This window comes from Dreissena polymorpha, chromosome 7, assembly GCF_020536995.1.
Source record: "Dreissena polymorpha isolate Duluth1 chromosome 7, UMN_Dpol_1.0, whole genome shotgun sequence".
Classification (NCBI taxonomy): domain Eukaryota; kingdom Metazoa; phylum Mollusca; class Bivalvia; order Myida; family Dreissenidae; genus Dreissena; species Dreissena polymorpha.
Genome location: NC_068361.1, coordinates 54,327,860 through 54,347,013, shown reverse-complemented (window position 1 = coordinate 54,347,013; position 19,154 = coordinate 54,327,860). Strand labels below are relative to the sequence as shown.

The following is a 19,154-nucleotide window of genomic DNA, read 5'->3' as shown; positions in this document are numbered from 1 at the left end:
GTGGACATCTGTCCCTTCACTCAAATTCTCAAGGTGGACATCTGCCCCTTCACTCAAATTCTCAAGGTGGACATCTGCCCCTTGACTCAAATTCCCAAGGTGGACATTTGCCCCTTGACTCAAATTCCCAAGGTGGACATTTGCCCCTTGACTCAAATTCTCAAGGTGGACATCAGCCCCTTGACTCAAATTCTCAAGGTGGACATCTGCCCCTTCACTCAAATTCTCAAGGTGGACATCTGCCCCTTCATTCAAATTCTCAAGGTGGACATCTGCCCCTTCATTCAGATTCTCAAGGTGGACATCTGCCCCTTCACTCAAATTCTCAAGGTGGACATCTGCCCCTTCACTCAAATTCTCAAGGTGGACATTTGCCCCTTGACTCAAATTCTCAAGGTGGACATCAGCCCCTTCACTCAAATTCTCAAAGTGGACATCTGCCCCTTCACTCAAATTCTCAAGGTGGACATCTGCCCCTTCACTCCATTTCTCAAGGTGGACATCTGCCCCTTCACTCAAATTCTCAAGGTGGACATCTGCCCCTTCACTCCATTTCTCAAGGTGGACATTTGCCCCTTCACTTCATTTTTCAAGGTGGACATTTGCCCCTTCGGACTATATTTCTATAGTGCCTATGGTTGTGAATTCAATGATGGTTTGACGCGAGTTCATTCATGATATGCTTATAGGTTGACCTTGACCTTTCACACTCAAAATGTGCAACTTCATGAGATACACATGCATGCCAAATATCAAGTTGCTATCTTCAATATTGCAAAAGTTATGGCCAATGTTAAAGTTTTTGGACAGACGGACAGACGGACTGACGGACAGTTCAACTGCTATATACCACCCTCCCGTGGGCATAAAAATGTCTTTATAACAACAGCACCGCATAACGGGTGCCACTCTCGGCTGCGGGTGCAGTTTTGAATAAATGAAAGCTTGTCAGATTTTTTTAGTATTTTTTTTTTATAGAGGTTACAGTGACCTTAACCTTTGACCTAGTGACCCAAAAATGGGTGTGGCATGTAGAACTCATCAAGGTGCAGCTACATATAAAGTTTCAAAGTTGTAGGTTGAAGAACTTTGATTTTAGAGCCAATGTTCAAAACCTTGACAAAATGTTTAGGTTTTAGCACGATGCGGGCGACGACCACGACACGACACGACACGACACAACAAGCTTGCTATGACAATACCTCGGGTTTTCTCCGAAAACAGCTGAGCTAAAAAGACAATCAGCCTTTATATTAATGCTGAGATTGTAGGCTCAAAATTAAATAAAAGAGAACCAAGATAATCAGTATACAAAACTGTGCCTTAACTCTGACATTATTATATACTAAGTACAATAAGTATTATTGCAAATACAGGGTTCATACATAAATGCAAAATTCAAGCTATATTTGTATTGTAACTCATTTTGTTTAGCCTACATAAGACATTATATCAACAATCCTATTGTTCATAAGATATATATTTGATAAGAAATGCTTACCTAAATTCAGTTTACAATATGAGTAGACACATGTTTAGTTTCCACTTATAAAATTTTACAAATGATTACATTGAAACAGTTTTCAACATAACCACTTGTTATATTTTAGGCCCAATACCGATATTTAAACGGTTTTCAACATAACTGCTTATATAATACAATGTTGGGTATTTTAGGTCATTGGAGCGATTATCTATCTAATATAATGTAGTTAGCTGAAAGCTTGGTAAAAAATATAGTTAAAAAAATTATAGTTTTGAGCTTTTAAATTTACAGGGGTTGTTATACAGAGTGAACATTGCCAATCCTCAAAATTTATTGTGGTCACAAAAAATGCAAACAGGTTTGAAAACTCTCCTACTTAACTTTACAGACATGTTCCTCATGTTTGAGAGCCACTTATGCTTTTATTTATTGATGGAACATTAAATAATTTACCACAGACTATGTCAAACTTGCACCGCTCAAATGAAGCAAATACTCGTATTATTAAATTGTAGCAAACATTCTTATAAAAAAACAGTTCATCAAAGTAAAATTGTACAACTATGATGAATTTTTCTTAAGTTTTTATGTTTTGCAGAGAACATGAATTGGATGGGGTAATGAATTTCGTTGTTAATGTGCTTTTTCTCCCCTACCATTGAATTGACTGTAGGGCTGTTGTCAGTTATTGGAATACAAATGTAACTTAGTACTGAACAAACTGAAAACAAAGTATTAAAACAAGAAATATCTTTAAACAATTAGGGCTGTTTGTAAATCACGCATGCCCCCCAAATGGGCTGTCAGTTGTAGTGGCAGCCGTTGTGTGAATACGTTAGAGTATGATTGGCTAGCATTCGTGAGTTATCATTCGGAAACTATTTTACTGTTTCAAGTCACTGTGACCTTGACCTTTGACCTAGAGTACTGAAAATCAATAGGGGTCATCTGTCAGTCATAACCAATATCCCTTTGAACTTTCCTGATCCCAGGCTAAAGCATTCTTGAGTTATCATCCGGAAACCATTTTACTGATTCAAGTCACTGTAACCTTGAACTTTGACCTAGTGACCTGAAAGTCAATAGGGGTCATCTGCGGATCATGACCAATGTCCCATTGAACTTTCCTGATACCAGGCCTAAGTGTTCTTGAGTTATCATCCGGAAACCATTTTACTGCTTCAGGTCACTGTGACCTTGAACTTTGACCTAGAGTCCTGAAAATCAATAGAGGTCATCTGCCAGTCATGATCCATGTACCTATGAACTTTCCTGATCCCAGGCCTAAGCATTCTTGAGTTATCATCCTGAAACCATTTGGTGGATAAAGACTGACCGATAGACCGACCAACCGACATGTGCAAACATATACCCCCTCTTCTTCAAAAGGGTGCTTAAATATGAGAACACAGCCTTTAAGTACAAACACTCTGGCGCTGACAATCTTCTAAACATAAAGGGTCACACACAAACTGTAATTATGTTAAGAGTTGAGTGTGAAACTGCTCTATTTCTCAAGCCTTATTATCAGAGATAAAATTGTTTCATGCTGAACACGCAGTGAACATTGTTGCTAAAGGCACTGTAATATCTCTTTTCATACCCTATACTTTCCAAAAATAGAAAGTCGATTTAATAAAATATTAATGTAAATTTGAAAACTGTTTATAGTTTTCGCATTTTCTACTTGGAAAAGTTTCAGGCCTGCAGGCAGGAAATTTAATGTTCAAATTGATTGGTCGCTTACAAAAGTAGCTATGGTGAAAAGCTGGTTTAAACAGGTATGCCGCAAAAAATACATAAGGATAAACTTATTTTAAGCATTCTCTTCTGTAAAGTGGCTCAATCAAATAGAAAGATGATGGCCCATGTTGGGAAGTCCTGCCTGACCAATGACAGAATGCACCTGTTATACTTGGTTAGAAACACATCTTCAAGTGAACTGTTAAATGGTATCTTCAGACCCTCATTGTTTCTAATTGTTTCAAAATGAGCATTAGTGTTAACTAGAAATGGCGAGGCAGAGGCCGACGCGTATCCCAAAGCCGTATGTTTGACCCAGGCGGCGCCCCAGGGTTGATAATGGGGCCATGCATAGTTGAGATATACCGTATTGTCATAAGATATGTTCAGTATCAATTTGAAGTAAGTCGGTGTAGAAATGAAGAATTTATAGTAAAAGGCAATTTTGGGTGGGTGTGGTTTATGTGGGCGAGGGGGCCCCAGGGTTGCTAATGGGGCCATGCATAATTGAGATTGACCGTATTGTCATAAGAGATTTTCAGTATCAATTTGAAGTAAATCGGTGTAGAAATTAAGAAGTTATAGTAAAAGGCAATTTTGGGTGGGCGTGGTCTATGTGGGCGGGGGCGCACCAGGGTTGGTAATGGGACCATACATAGTTGAGATTGACCGTATTGTCATAAGAGATGTTCAGAATCAATTTAAAGTAAATCGGTGTAGAAATGAAGAAGTTATAGTAAAAGGCAATGTTGGGTGGGCGTGGTCAATGTGGGTGGGGTGCCCCAAGGTTGGTAATGGGGCCATGCATAGTTGAGATTGACCGTATTGTCATAAGAGATATTCAGTATCAATTTGAAGTAAATGGGTGTAGAAATGAAGAAGTTAATGTAAAATAACATAAAAAATGAGTGAAAATCTCTGACCTGGCCCCACCCCAACCCCCATAACTTTTGACCCAGGGGTCAGATCAAAATTCCAAATAGTGCAGGGTCGCACATATGCTCATAGCTACCATGTGTATAAGTTTCAAGGTTCTAGTGCTTATAGTGTAGGAGGAGATAGTGGCCAGGACGGATGGACAGTCAGACGGACAGACAGCGGAGATAACCACAATATTTTCAAAAAGCGTGGGGATAATGATCTTTAATAATGGATAGATATTTTTATAATCATTCTTGTAAGCATGACAAGAGTAGCTATGAGAGATTCTTAACCTGTCTTAATATACATCAAAAAAGGTTACTGGCATGTGATCCTAATCCAATAGCTGAGATGGTTAGTAGTTATACTTACGTTATACATCTGGTACACAGCTCGTCTGTGGCACCATGTCTCGTGGGCCCGAGCAGAATTCATTGCTCCTGACAGCAGCCATGGTGGGGTCTCCAACATCGCCGCCAATGCCACACACATCCCGCAGCTACCTGCCTCCCTTATAGCACCCTTAGCAGCCACAGTGCCGTCAGAGATCGTCATACTAGCCCAAATCCCTAGCAACCCTGAAATATCAAACATTCACTGGTCATGATGGTTGTAAGTATCAAATTATGTGAACATCCCTCATACCTCAGTAACTGTGTTATCATCCATCATACCTCAGTAATTGTTTTATCATCCCTCATACCTCAGTAATTGTGTGATCATCCCTCATACCTCAGTAATTGTGTGATCATCCCACATACCTCAGCAATTATGTTATCATCCTATACATACCTCAGTAATTGTGATATCATCCCTCATACCTCAGTAATTGTGTGATCATCCATCATACCTCAGTAATTGTGTGATCATCCCACATACCTCAGCAATTGTGTTATCATCCTATACATACCTCAGTTATTGTGATATCATCCTATACATACCTCTGTAATGTTGTTATCATTCCACATACCTCAGTAATTGTGTGATAATCCCACATACCTCAGTAATTGTGTTGTCATTCCAAATACCTCAGTAATTGTGTTACCATCCTATACATACTTAGTAACTGTGTTATCATCCTATACATAGCTCTGTAATTTTGTTATCATTCCACATACCTCAGTACTTGTGTGATCATTCCACATAACTCAGTAATTGTGGTATCATCCCTCATGCCTCTACTTGTGTGATCATCCCACATACCTCAGTAATTGTGTGATCATCCCACATACCTCAGTAATTGTGTTATCATCCCACATACCTCAGTTATTGTGTTATCATTCCGCATACCTCAGTAATTGTGTTATCATCCTATACATACATCAGTAATTGTGTGATCATTCCACATAACCCAGTAATTGTCATATCATCCTATACATACCTCAGTAATTGTGTGATCATTCCACTTTACTCAGTAATTGTGGTATCATCCGTCAGACCTCTATTTGTGTGAGCATCCCACATACCTCAGTAATTGTGTGATCATCCCATATACCTCAGTAATTGTGTTATCATCCTATACATACCTCAGTAATTGTGTGATCATCTCTCATACCTCAGTAATTGTGTTATCATCTCTCATACCTCAGTAATTGTATTATCATTCCACATACCTCAGTAATTGTGTAATCATCCTATACATACCTCAGTAATTGTGTGATCATCTCTCATATATTAGTAATTGTGTTATCATCTCTCATACCTCAGTAATTGTGTTTTCATCCTATACATACCTCAGTAATTGTGTTATCATTCCACATACCTCAGTAATTGTGTTATCATCCTATACATACCTCAGTAATTGTGTGATCATCTCTCATACCTCAGTAATTGTGTTATCATCTCTCATACCTCAGTAATTGTGTGATCATCCCACATACCTCTCAGTAATTGTGTTATCATCCCACATACCTCAGTAATTGTGTTATCATCCTATACATACCTCAGTAATTGTGTGATCATCCATCATACCCCAGTAATTGTGTTATCATCCTATACATACCTCAGTAATTGTGTGATCATCCATCATACCTCAGTAATTGTGTTATCATCCTATACATACCTCAGTAATTGTGTGATCATCCTATACATACCTCAGTAATTGTGTTATCATCTCTCATACCTCAGTAATTGTATTATCATCCTATACATACCTCAGTAATTGTGTGATCATCTCTCATACCTCAGTAATTGTGTTATCATCTCTCATACCTCAGTAGTTGTGTTTTCATCCTATACATACCTCAGTATTTGTGTTATCATTCCACATACCTCAGTAATTGTGTTATCATCCTATACATACCTCAGTAATTGTGTGATCATCTCTCATACCTCAGTAATTGTGTTATCATCTCTCATACCTCAGTAATTGTGTGATCATCCCACATACCTCAGTAATTGTGTTATCATCCCACATACCTCAGTAATTGTGTTATCATCCTATACATACCTCAGTAATTGCGTGATCATCCATCATACCTTAGTTATTGTGTGATCATCCATCATACCTCAGTAATTGTGTTATCATTCCACATACCTCAGTAATTGTGTTATCATTCCACATACCTCAGTAATTGTGTTATCATTCCTCATACCTCAGTAATTGTGTGATCATCCCACATACCTCAGTAATTGTGTGATCATCCCACATACCTCAGTAATTGTGTTATCACCCCACATACCTCAGTAATTGTGTTATCATTCCACATACCACAGTAATTGTGTTATGATTATATACATATCTCTGTAATTGTGTTATCATTCCACATACCTCAGTAATTGCATTATCATCCTATACATACCTCTGTAATTTAGTTATCATCCCACATACCTCAGTTTTCATTCATTTAACTGAATACAAAAATTCCTAACAAGCTTATTCTTAATATAACAAAGAAAATCAAAACTAATTTTGTATTGCTGTCATATTACTCATAAACAGTGGATACCCTCAGAATCAAACATGGCCAGGACCATGATAAAAGTGTGGTTTAAAGGGAAGTAACTTCTCTGAAGGTCTGATGGACAGGGAGTTTTGTGTGCAAGGCAGTTTTCAAGAAGAAGAACAGGAAGAAGCTGTTAGATTTTATTATGGAGGATAAATGCCACCTTGACATCTAAAGTTGTGTGCATTACTTTTTTAAAATTATGTTTCTATCTTGATGTAATGTTAACTAGAAATGGAGCGGCAAAGGCCCACGCGTATCTCCACGCCGCATGTTTGACCCAAGGGTTGGTAATGGGGCCTTATTGTCATAAGAGAAGTTCAGTATCAATTAGAAGTGAATCGGTGTAAAAATGAAGAAGTTATAGTGAAAGGCAATTTTTGGTGGGTGTGGCCTATGTGGGCTGGGCTCCCCAGGGTTGGTAATGGGCCATGCATAGTTGTGATTGACCGTATTGTCATAAGAGAAGTTCAGTATCAATTAGAAGTGAATCGGTGTTGAAATGAAGAAATTATAGTAAAAGGCAATTTTGGGTGGGTGTGGTCTATGTGGGCAGGGCGCCCCAGGGTTGGTAATGGGGCCATGCATAGTTGAGATCAACCGTAACGTCATAAGAGGGGTTCAGTATCAATTTGAAGTAAATTGGTGTAGAAATGAAGAAGTTAATGTAAATAACCTAAATAAAAGAATAAGTTATAGTAATAGGCCATTTTGGGTGGATGTGGCCTATGTGAGCGTGGGGCCTCAGGGTTGGTAATGGCGCCATGCATAGTTGAGATTGACCGTATTGTCATAAGAGAAGTTCAGTATCAATTAGAAGCGAATCGTGTTGAAATGAAGAAATTATAGTAAAAGGCAATTTTGGTTGGGTGTGGTCTATGTGGGCGGGGCGCCCCAGGGTTGGTAATAGGGCCATGCACAGTTGAGATCGACCGTAATGTCATCAGAGAGGTTCAGTATCAATCTGAAGTAAATTGGTGTAGAAATGAAGAAGTAAATGTAAAATAACCTAAAACTAGAAATGGTGCCGCAGAGACCGACGCGTATCCCCATGCTGCATGTTTGACCCAGGGGCGCCCCAGGGTTGGTAATGGGACCATGCATAGTTGAGATTGACGGTATTGTCATAAGAGAAGTTCAGTATCAATTTGAAGTGAATCGGTGTAGAAATGAAGAAGTTATAGTAAAAGGCAATTTTGGGTGGGTGTGGGTGGGGCGGCCCATAGTTGGTAATGGGGCCATGCATAGTTGAGATTGACTGTGTTGTCATAAGAGAAGTTCAGTATCAATTAGAAGTGAATCGGTGTAGAAATGAAGAAATTATTGTAAAAGGCAATTTTGGGTGGGTGTGGTCTATGTGGGCGGGGTGCCCCAGGGTTGGTAATGGGGCCATGCATAGTTGAGATTGATTGTATTGTCATAAGAGAGGTTCAGTATCAATTTGAAGTGAAATGGTGTAGAAATGAAGAAATTATAGTAAAAGGCAATTTTGGATGGATGTGGTCTATGTGGGCGGGGCGCCCCAGGGTTGGTAATGGGGCCATGCATAGTTGAGATTGACCGCATTGTCATAAGAGAGGTTCAGTATCAATTTGAAGTAAATCGGTGTAGAAATGAAGAAGTTAATGTAAAATAACCTAAAGAAATGAGTGAAAATCTCTGACCCGGCCCCACCCCAACCCCCATCACTTTTGACCTAGGGGTCAGATCAAAATTCCAAATAGTGCAGGGTCGCACATATGCTCATAGCTACCATGTGTGTAAGTTTCAAGGTTCTAGTGCTAACAGTGTAGAAGGAGATAGTGGCCAGGACGAACAGACAGACGTACTGATGGCAGAAATAACCACAATATCCCCACGCTTTTCAAACAGCATGGGGATAATTAAACATCAACACATAAAAATGTACTCTTTCATGTTGTTATCCCCACGCTTTGTTTACTGTTTGCTTGAAACTATAATTTCTTCATTTCTACACCATTTCACTTCAAATTGATACTGAACCTCTCTTATGACAATACAATCAATCTCAACTATGCATGGCCCCATTACCAACCCTGGGACACCCCTCCCACATAGACCACACCCACCCAAAATTGCCTTTTACTATAACTTCTTCATTTCTACACCGATTCACTTCAAATTGATACTGAACCTCTTTTATGACAATACGGTCAATCTCAACTATACATGGCCCCATTACCAACCCTGGGGCACCCCGCCCACATAGACCACACCCACCAAAAATTGCCTTTTACTATAAATTCTTCATTTCTACACCGATTCACTTCAAATTGATACTGAATCTCTCTTATGATAATACGGTCAATCTCAACTATGCATGGCCCCATTACCAACCCTGGGGCGCCCCGCCCACATAGGCCACACCCACCCAAAATTGCCTTTTACTATAATTTCTTCATTTCTACACCGATTCACTTCTAATTGATACTGAACTTCTCTTTTGACAATACGGTCAATCTCAACTATGAATGGCCCCATTACCAACCCTGGGGTGCCCCGCCCACATAGACCACACCCACCCCAAATTGCCTTTTACTATAACTTCTTCAATTCTCCACCGATTCACTTCTAATTGATACTGAACTTCTCTTATGACAATACGGTCAATCTCAACTATGCATGGCCCCATTACCAAACCTGGGGTGCTCCTGGGTCAAACATGCGGCATGGGGATACGCGTCGGCCTCTGCCGCACCATTTCTAGCTTATGGTATTTTTGAAATTATTCATTATCCATTCCTAAGTTTTGATTCATTATTTAAGCATAAAATTCTGCTATTTTAACAAAATTTAGTCACAAACTCCTTTGAACTGATATTTCCCTCCTTTGACAATAAACTTAAAGGAACATCTCATACTATACATTCTATTAATTTTTATATGAAGCAGGCTGGAATGTATTTTTTCCAAGCTTGTATCAGTAGTACATTTAAGAAAATTTTAAACTGATGACTGTATAAAAGGAAATGCGCACAATACATATATACATGTACTACTACTGGCCCTATAACAATAAAACATAACCATGAGTTAATTTCTTCATCGTGGGACTAAATCTGTACGAACAAATATACTTGGAACACGTTTTGCTACTTTTATAGTACATAATCATAGTGCAATCATCATTTGTCATGAATGTTGGGAAAAATAATTTAATGTCAAGAGGGCCGTACAAACCTCCCAAAAACAGGACAAAATGGGGACGTATGGACAGTAAGTTGAATAAAGAACTTATTACACCTTTTTCAGTATAAATGTTGTATACATCAATTGAATGGCTGGTAGTAATAATCTAATGTGGAGATTTGATATAGAGCACTATCTGTATAAGGTTAATTACTAAAGATCACCCATATTAACCTGGCACTGACCTATATGCATTAATATATTAAAGTATTGTTACAAACAATTGATCGATGACCATACAGGAAGCAATTTTAATCAATTGAAGCATACATTACAGTATACATTTATAGTCTTATTAAACTCGTGCAAAACATACACAAACAAAACCGAATGTTAATACAACAAATAATTGTCCATGCTTAAAGTTTATGTTAATGGAGTTAAGGAGTGCCAGGTAGATCTATATGTGGTCAGCTAAAGAGGCCATGCAGCATTTGAATGTTTAAAGATGTAATATTAGCTCTATATTCAGTTATTCACAAAACATCTCATGCTGTCTGTGTGGCAAGTACATCATTTATTGATGTAATTTCTTAAAATGCCTTTACTGTAAAAACACTTTGATATCGCCTGAATTCATTTTATTTGTAAGTATAACAAGCAATGCCCATTAATACTTTCAACAAAGTAATGATTTGTTTAAAGACATTATTAAAATGGAGATCTTTTATTTTTATCAAGCATTTATCAAGAGATTTATGATTAATAAAGAAAACATGCTCATTGACCAAAAAGTACATGCAGTATTTAAATTCATTTCATCACAAGTAAGCAACTAGGTACATACCTCAGTGTTGACAGCAGTTCTGATGGATAGTAGACCTGTTTAATGAAAAAAAAAACATCTACATGTAGTCTGCCACATTAACTGTCTCTTTATCAAACAATTGCATATCAAACTTTTATAAAGTTAAAACTCAGAAAGTCAGTGAACCATTTTAATGCATTGCAAATGACAGTAAAATAGTTGAAAGTGTAAAGGCCTCAACATATACTTTTAATGTAGACCGACTCAGCTTTTATTTAAAGGACAGCTTTGAAATGAAAAGTCTCAAAAACAAAAGAACACTAAAATACTAAAAACAATTTGTCAATTATTCTAATTAATTGTATACTTACCGGTACAGAGTAATACTACAAAATTATATTACAATGTTTAAAGCTTAAGAAGCCAATTATTTTTTTCCTCGCGTTTCATAGCTTTTTAATTTTTCTTAATTATTTACTTGTTTTATTCTTTCCTGAATGCACTGCAAATCTGTGTGTGCACCTCTTTGATTGCACATATGAAGTGAATCTGTGGTGAGTCCCTCCACTGTCACATTAAGTTAAACAGAACGCATGGAAAGTTGGGACAAATTTAAAATTATTGCTTCATTTCCCAGTCATCCCATAATATTTTATTGTGCTGAAACAGATTTTTATTTGTATGTGATCTTGTGCGGTGGTGGGAAACCAGAGTACTCAATGGCAAGACCACATCCCGGTGACCACCAAACAAGCTGACTCTATTAAGTGAGATGACATGGTACCGACCACTGCACTAGCCACACTAGAGTGTCCAAGGGTGTACCTTTAACTTGCAATACAAAGGAGCAGTGAGGTGTGACAGTTACTGCACTCTCTCTAGAGAGGTGGGTCATAAATCAACACACTCTGGTCTGTTGTAACTTGCTCTCCTACAAGGACAGTCTACCTACTAACACATAATCATTTGTCTTTATGGTTGACACAAAAAAGTATGGGTTTATTTGGAGTAGCTGTCACAACCAGGTTTTCACCTTAATTGACCATTATTAACAGCCAAAAAATGTTGGAATTTCCCACCAGGATGTTCAATTGACAAAAATCTTTGCAATATTTCTGTCTTTATGTAAAAATTTCTTAAGTGAATATGATCAAATGCTTGCAAAAATAATCAAACAAAGAGTAAAGTGTCTGTTGGGTTAGTGGGAAAAAACTATTTTTTTGCCTTACATCTAAAGCTATCTGGTGGGTAAAAAATACATGTGTCGAGCAACAAAGATATAATTTTTTATTTTATTTTTAGTTTACATCAAAACGGGGGGTTCGGGGTCCTCCTCCTGAGAATTTTTAAATCCTATAATGCCTGTGGTGAGATTTAAAGCATATCTAGATATCCAACGATAATCAATTACAAATTACTGTAGTGTTGAAAGGGAGACAAGTAGATCTTCATGTAGATCTATGTTAACTTGTAACAGCAACGCACGTGAAAAGAAGCGAGCTAGAATCTATGAACATAGAAAGAAGTAGAGTTGATAATGGGAAGATATGTCATTTGAACACTACCAGAATCCATTGTCTGAGGATTATGTCAATATGAAATGCAGATTTCTAACACCTCGACCCTCTCAGGGTCAACATTTTAATGCGTTTTTCGAAGTTGAAGCAGTATTATTTTTTCATGTTTCAAAAAAAAAATTGTAGGCCCAGGCCAGCTGTGCCTAATAGCAGCTACGCCACTGCAAACGTAACACGCATGTGATTTAAAAACCATAAATTTGAAATGCAAAATTAAATTGAAAGCAAGCAGTTCTCCTATAGCATTTAAGTATTTAATGACTCCCGGTCATTCCAGCTACCACAGACAATGGTGATAGTTGTTCATACAGTTCCATTGGATACGCAATGTGTCATGTAATCCAAATGGCTACATGTATAATTAATGTGAAAGTGTTCATTATCAGCACATGTCTATTGCAAGAGCCTTGGGCATCAAATTGTTTTGTGGTTTTAAGTCCTTGGATGAACCATCACGTAATATATAATGCTATACTAGTTTGCAGCAACAACTCGGAATGTCCGTTTTATATTCATGTATAATTATCTGATATAACAAGGAACCATGTGCAAACTTATATTACCCGAAATATGCATTTACTTTAGGTAAATATATATTTTCCCATGTAACAATATCAACTGGCATTTCCATATGAAAATTAACCCCACGCTTATATACTAGTTTAGCATTTAACTTTCTATGGCTTACAGTGCTTGATAGACTTGATCTCTGTTCAACGCAATCAGAATATTCTTTGCTGTAATGCTAACATTCCCTGGGAGCACGTGAGATGTGACAAACTAGTCTAATGGATAGGGATATGACATAAACAATTTGGACTAAAGACAGTCTGAAGCAAAATGAATTAATATATTATGTATTATCATATTACCACCGTTACGCTCTCCTGTTGTCAAAGCGTGTTTGTTTAACTATTCTGCATTCAAAACTGACTTAGCGCTAGCATAACGATTCGCATTAACGTTAAATGAGCTTAAAGGGACCGCCAACCACAAACGACAAAAAAACCCACATATTTTTTTACAATTATTAGTTTATATTGATTGTAATATCATGACTGGTATATTACATTTTTTGAAATGCCAAAGCAATATCCCTCCGCCTATGGCGGGGGATAACTAACAACTTGATTATTTAACAAAGCATCATCATCAAGGATGTCTTTTAGTACATGAATTGTTACATTTAGCAAATATATGTAATTGTTTATTTACCAAGCTTCTAGTATGACAATAATATCCATGTTTATAGACTCTACACTCTCTATTATTAGGTAAAAATACATTTTAAAGCCTTCTTGTTAATTTCACTTTGAGGATTCTCACCCTTGTCAAAATAAAATGCACTTTTTAACAAAATACGCTTTAAAACGTGTATTTTTTCTGCATTTTTACTAAAAAGTGTATTTTTCCTGCACTTTTTTCATAATTAAGTGCACTAAAGTGCATTTTTTCTGTATTTTCATTATCTTTTTAAGTGTATTTTACTGTACTTTTAGTGTATCTTTTGTAGACAAAGTGCATCTTTTTATGCAATAATAAGTGCATTTTTTTAATGAAGTGCATTTTTTGTGCATTTTAGTGTATCTTCTGATTTGCAAAAAAAAGTCTTTCTGTACAAGTGTAGTTTTAGTGCATCTTCATAAAAAAGAGCAACACTATAGCAAATAACTGAAGTTAAAGGACAGAGATATAGTTTAATAGGAGGATTGTACTGAATTCTTTTTTATCTTCACATAATGTTTATGGTCTTATTGTTGCAATTTGTCTGCTCATAAAATATGTGAATCAGTAGAGCAGCTTTTAAAGGGAAAAGTACAACTAAATCAGGCTGTGGGAAACTAATTAAAAATATTGAAAGTGTCAAAAATATTATGTGGGCTTGCCAGAATCAATTATATCTCCACAACATAAAAAATAAGTATTTGAACTTTCTTACACTGATATTTAACCCCAATTCAATTAATGTCTACCACATTGACTATTAACATACATTTTAAAAGACAATTTAAATAATATTTATAATATTATTATTATTTGCTAACACCATTCAGTATGTTATATTGAAATATTCACAATTAAATATAATATGCTAAGTGTGCTGTGTATTATTCAATAAATATCAGATAAGATCAGGATCAGATAAGAGATCCATTAGCATCATAAACACTAATCCCTCTATCAGTGCTCCATCTAGCCCAAACAAAGGGGTGTTTATAGACTTTTGATTGGTTCTGGCACCATCTATTTGAAAACAAACCACTTTTGATTGGTTGGAGCAAAGCAAGTTATTTGGAGCACAGGAAGTTATTTTTTGTAAACAATTTGGTTTTAGCAACTTAAAATATTGAGCAACATTAAGACTTATAATTCTATTGTCAAATATCTACAAATTCTTTCAGCACATGAAATATTGTGTGATGAAAACAATGTGTATTTACTACAATGTGTAAATCAACAATAAGTTTGTTGCAAAGAAGATTTAAAGTGGGTGGTTAAAGTGATATGGTCTCATAGTTCAACAACTGCCGTTTTTTTTGGAATACTTTAGAACAGCTGTAACAGGTTTATATTTTCATTTCTGCATCTCTTTTTAATTTAATTAATAATGATCATTATCATATTTATGTATTGTCACTGGCAAATGTAAATGGATAAGTAAATGTAATGCAATTTTAAAGAAAAAAACACCATTTGAATTATTATGGCTGTATTTTATGGTTATTGTCATCTTAAAATTTATTTATACCTATTTCTTGTCATTAATGAACAGATTTCTTTCCCCCATATTTAATAAAAACTTTTATATTTTATATTTGAAGGTTAAACCCCAAGGTGAAATTCACATTGATCGGAATTTTTGTTTTAAATTTTTTTTTTCAGGAGATCATTGAAAGTGTGATCCAATTTGAGAGGAGAATGCCCAAGGCACTGGCAAAAGCTACGAGAGCTGTATTTACAGAGGAACAGCTGGCCACCTGTTTGTTCAAGGGTGGCATAACCACCATGGGGGATCCTCTTGTCGGCCTACCAGAGGCTGAACGAGAAGCTATCATTGGTAATAATCTTGAATTTAAACTATATATGGCAACAGGTTTTTAAAGAACAAATTATGACATTAAATTGTTATTTAATAAGACTTCAATTATGAATGTTATTTAAATAAAATCTTACTGCATACTAAGGTACTGAAGCTCAAAATCGTGGATATAAGCCGTTTATTGGAAAGATCTGAAAGGAGACCACTTGTCAGTATCTATGAGGACAACATATTCACTTTGCCACAGCTACCTACATTTTTCAAACTCTAAAATTAAAATACAATTGTTTTCTTGTTAACACTTTTCATGACTTTTCGTTTCAGATGTTATGTCCCGCAAATTTGAGGTAGACCGATCAGTCATCGAGACCAAAATGCGAAGTGCATTGAGAAGATTGTTTGTAATGTTTAGATAATAAATTTGTGTCGCTCCTAAGATTTTCCCACGACCTCAAAATGTCTCTTGCACCCTCTGAAAGTGTCTGTTTTAAAAAATCATTTAATAAGTTATTTTTAATATATTTATATATATATCTATTTATTTCAGAATATAAAATACTGTTTTAGCTGTTGATATGTCCCCTTAATAGTTTAAACTGAGATATCTTGTGTGTAAATAGTTGTAAATGGTTGTATATATCTTCAAGTTTGGAAAGTTATGTAGATCTCAAATGAGCTTCCACGTCCATAGTGCTAATATATTTAATAATTAGAATGAATTATCTTTGATGTAATTTTAGTGTTTTTTTTATATAAACTCGAGAAACTTACATAATTTGTGCGCCACATTACAAGTTTGGCAAGAAATAATCTCTAACAATATTAACAACCATGTGAGGATTGAGAAAGATTTTTTTAAACTTTTTTGCTATTTGACAATTTGGTAAGCCTATGTCTTTGTCTTTCAACATATTTTATTTGCCATTGTTATTTATTGTGATATTGTTTGAAAAAAATGTATATTGACATGTTATTTTTCAATGCATTCTTTAAATGGAACAATGTAAACCAAAAAGTATAGGCACAGGGGGAAGCAGTTGCAGAGGAAAGCGGAAAAGCTTTTAAGCACCCATAGAATGGTCTTAACTACTTGTTTATTTTAAAATGATTTATGTTAATAAATGTGTTTATTTCAAAGTTTATTTGCTGTTGTTCTTTCAGATCATATTTAAACTGGCCACTTTTCATATCCAAATGAATGTGTGTTTTTTAATAGACATTTTCAAAGATACACTTAAGTGCACTTATACACTAAAAAATACACTAGAGCGTTTTTTTTCTTAAAAAAATACACTAGAGCATATTTTTTTCAAAAAATACACTTGAGCGTATTTTTTCCCCCAAAAATACGCTAGAGCGTATTTTTTTCAAAAAAATACACTAGAGCGTATTTAAAAAAAAATACACTAGAGCGTATTTAAGTGTATTTTATTATGTTTTCCTAAGTAAATTAAAACGCTTAAAATACGCTTCAAGTGTACTTTTTGGGAAACAAAAAAAAACGTTAAGCGAATTAATACGCTTAAATATACTTAAGCATATTAATTCACTTAAAAACACTTACATACACTTTAAAATACACACAAAAGTGCATTTATACACTCAAAAAGTGTATTATTTGAAAGGAAAAATGCACTTGTTAAGTTAAATGCGCTTTAAAGCGCATGTTATTGGCACCGTATTTTTTTTAGCAAAAAATAGGGTGCCAATAACATGAGCTTTAATGCGCATTAAAAGCGCATTTAATGCGCATTAAATGCACATTTAGTGCACTTTTTCGAGAAGGGCAGTACTCATGATCTCCAATACCCATTAAGGCCCATGGTCAGTTGGCAAAAAAAAAATTACTTGAAAAAGTGTTAATAGGAAAAAGTACCTTCAGTATATGATCTTTAATGAAGCTTGAATAAATATGAAGAATATTTAAGAACTCTTTCTTTCGCAAACTTGTAACCCAGTATTTACTTGAACCAAAGCATGAGGAAGCAAAAACTGATATTTGGGTGTGTTGTTACTAGATCTGCCTATTTGGAGAATATATAATATTAAGGCAATATATCACTTTAAATATTTTTAACTATCACTTTACGACATTTTCAACTAAACAGTTGGATCAGATGCTGCCTCATATTGACTGCTGCTCCCTGTACTGGTGCGTTGTTTGTAACCGCAGGATCCCCACCCTCTGATATTAGAATTATAACAATGAATTAATTGATTTCAATATCAGAGGGTGAATTTTTTCACGGCTCTTTGTCGATTTTTCTCTCATTAAACATGATTTTATATATTTTTTTGAATATATTGGGCTCTTGGGTCCACATACTATCCAGGGTACGTTACTTCCACCTGTGACTTTTTTTACAGGTTGCTGCTGTCTGCAAAAACGCATTCAATTGGCTAACGCCCTTGTAAACGTTGAATGTGTTCAACAAAAGCGGCCTTTTACTGAGTACTGCTTTATAACATGAGACAGGTTGAACGCTTGCTCAAATGTTTTTGCTCAAAATCAAAGGTGAGTACTCAAAAACGTTTCGTGATCACCAACTTGAGCAAGGTGTTTACATTCATCTCAATAATTGAGCAAAATCTCAAAGTTGAGTCAAAATATCGACTTAAGTATGTTCGTGATACTAGGACCGGGTCATAAAATTCATACGTGTTAGACTGTGCAACATGCAAAACCTCTGATTTTATCCAGATAAAGCATAACTTGGAAAGTGAAATGTTAATTCATTCATTTTGAGTTCAAATATGTGACATGACTGATAGAATACAAGTGAATTGGGTATAAAGAATCAGATGAACATGCTTTGACCATGGCATTAATACCTAATATTGTGAAAATAACACACACAATATTGGGTCCAGAGAAGACTCACACCTATTTGGTGAAAAGCCTAGTGCTTAGGTTGGTATTTTTTCACACAATAAAAAGACAAATTGAGTAATTTTCACGTTTAAAAAACAATCACGAATTTTTATTATTCTCTGACTTACATACAGTATTTCTCTGTAAGTCTGTATAAATAGGTGAAATCATGTTTCTTTTAAGTTCCTATAAGTTAAACATATTATTTCTTAAAATTTATAAATATGCAGGCATTAACAAATGTATACTTGATAAAATTTGGCATGTTGAAACATGTTTGGTATTAGAATACTGTATTTTTTGTGTAATTGATGCCAGGTTTGGTATTAGATGCCATAATGACTGTCATTTTCATCAGTGAGTAGCACACTCCACGCAATAGTTATAAAGATGGTTCTTTGGAGCAGTGGTCTAATGGAATGACGCTGGCTTAGGGATTGAGAGGTCCCGGGTTTTAATCCCGCCCTGACCACTGGAATTTCCTTGCGCAAGAAATTTATCCAAAATCTGCTCCTCCGGGCCCCACCCAGGTGTATAAATGGGTACCTGTGAGGGAAATAAGCCAATGTGCCGTGGCTGCATACTGCACCAAGATGTTAACGGACGACTTAT

General features: G+C 35.8%; 2 protein-coding genes across 5 annotated transcripts in view; one reads left to right on the top strand and one right to left on the bottom strand.

Moving 5' to 3' along the window:
* LOC127838324 (uncharacterized) overlaps positions 1–4,728 on the bottom strand; it is a 66,935-nt gene extending 62,207 nt beyond the window's left edge. The window contains exon 1 of one of the 3 annotated variants that reach the window (XM_052366014.1): positions 4,523–4,728. In XM_052366014.1, the coding sequence (XP_052221974.1) occupies positions 4,523–4,705 (183 nt within the window). In that variant the 5' untranslated portion in view covers positions 4,706–4,728. Of the gene's footprint in view, positions 1–1,501; positions 1,545–4,522 lie in introns of those variants that run through there. The other 2 variants (XM_052366013.1, XM_052366018.1) reach the window with 2 other exon arrangements.
* Positions 1–19,154, top strand: part of LOC127838333 (uncharacterized) — an 86,109-nt gene that overhangs the window by 42,330 nt on the left and 24,625 nt on the right. The gene's annotated exons all lie outside the window — the stretch shown is intronic.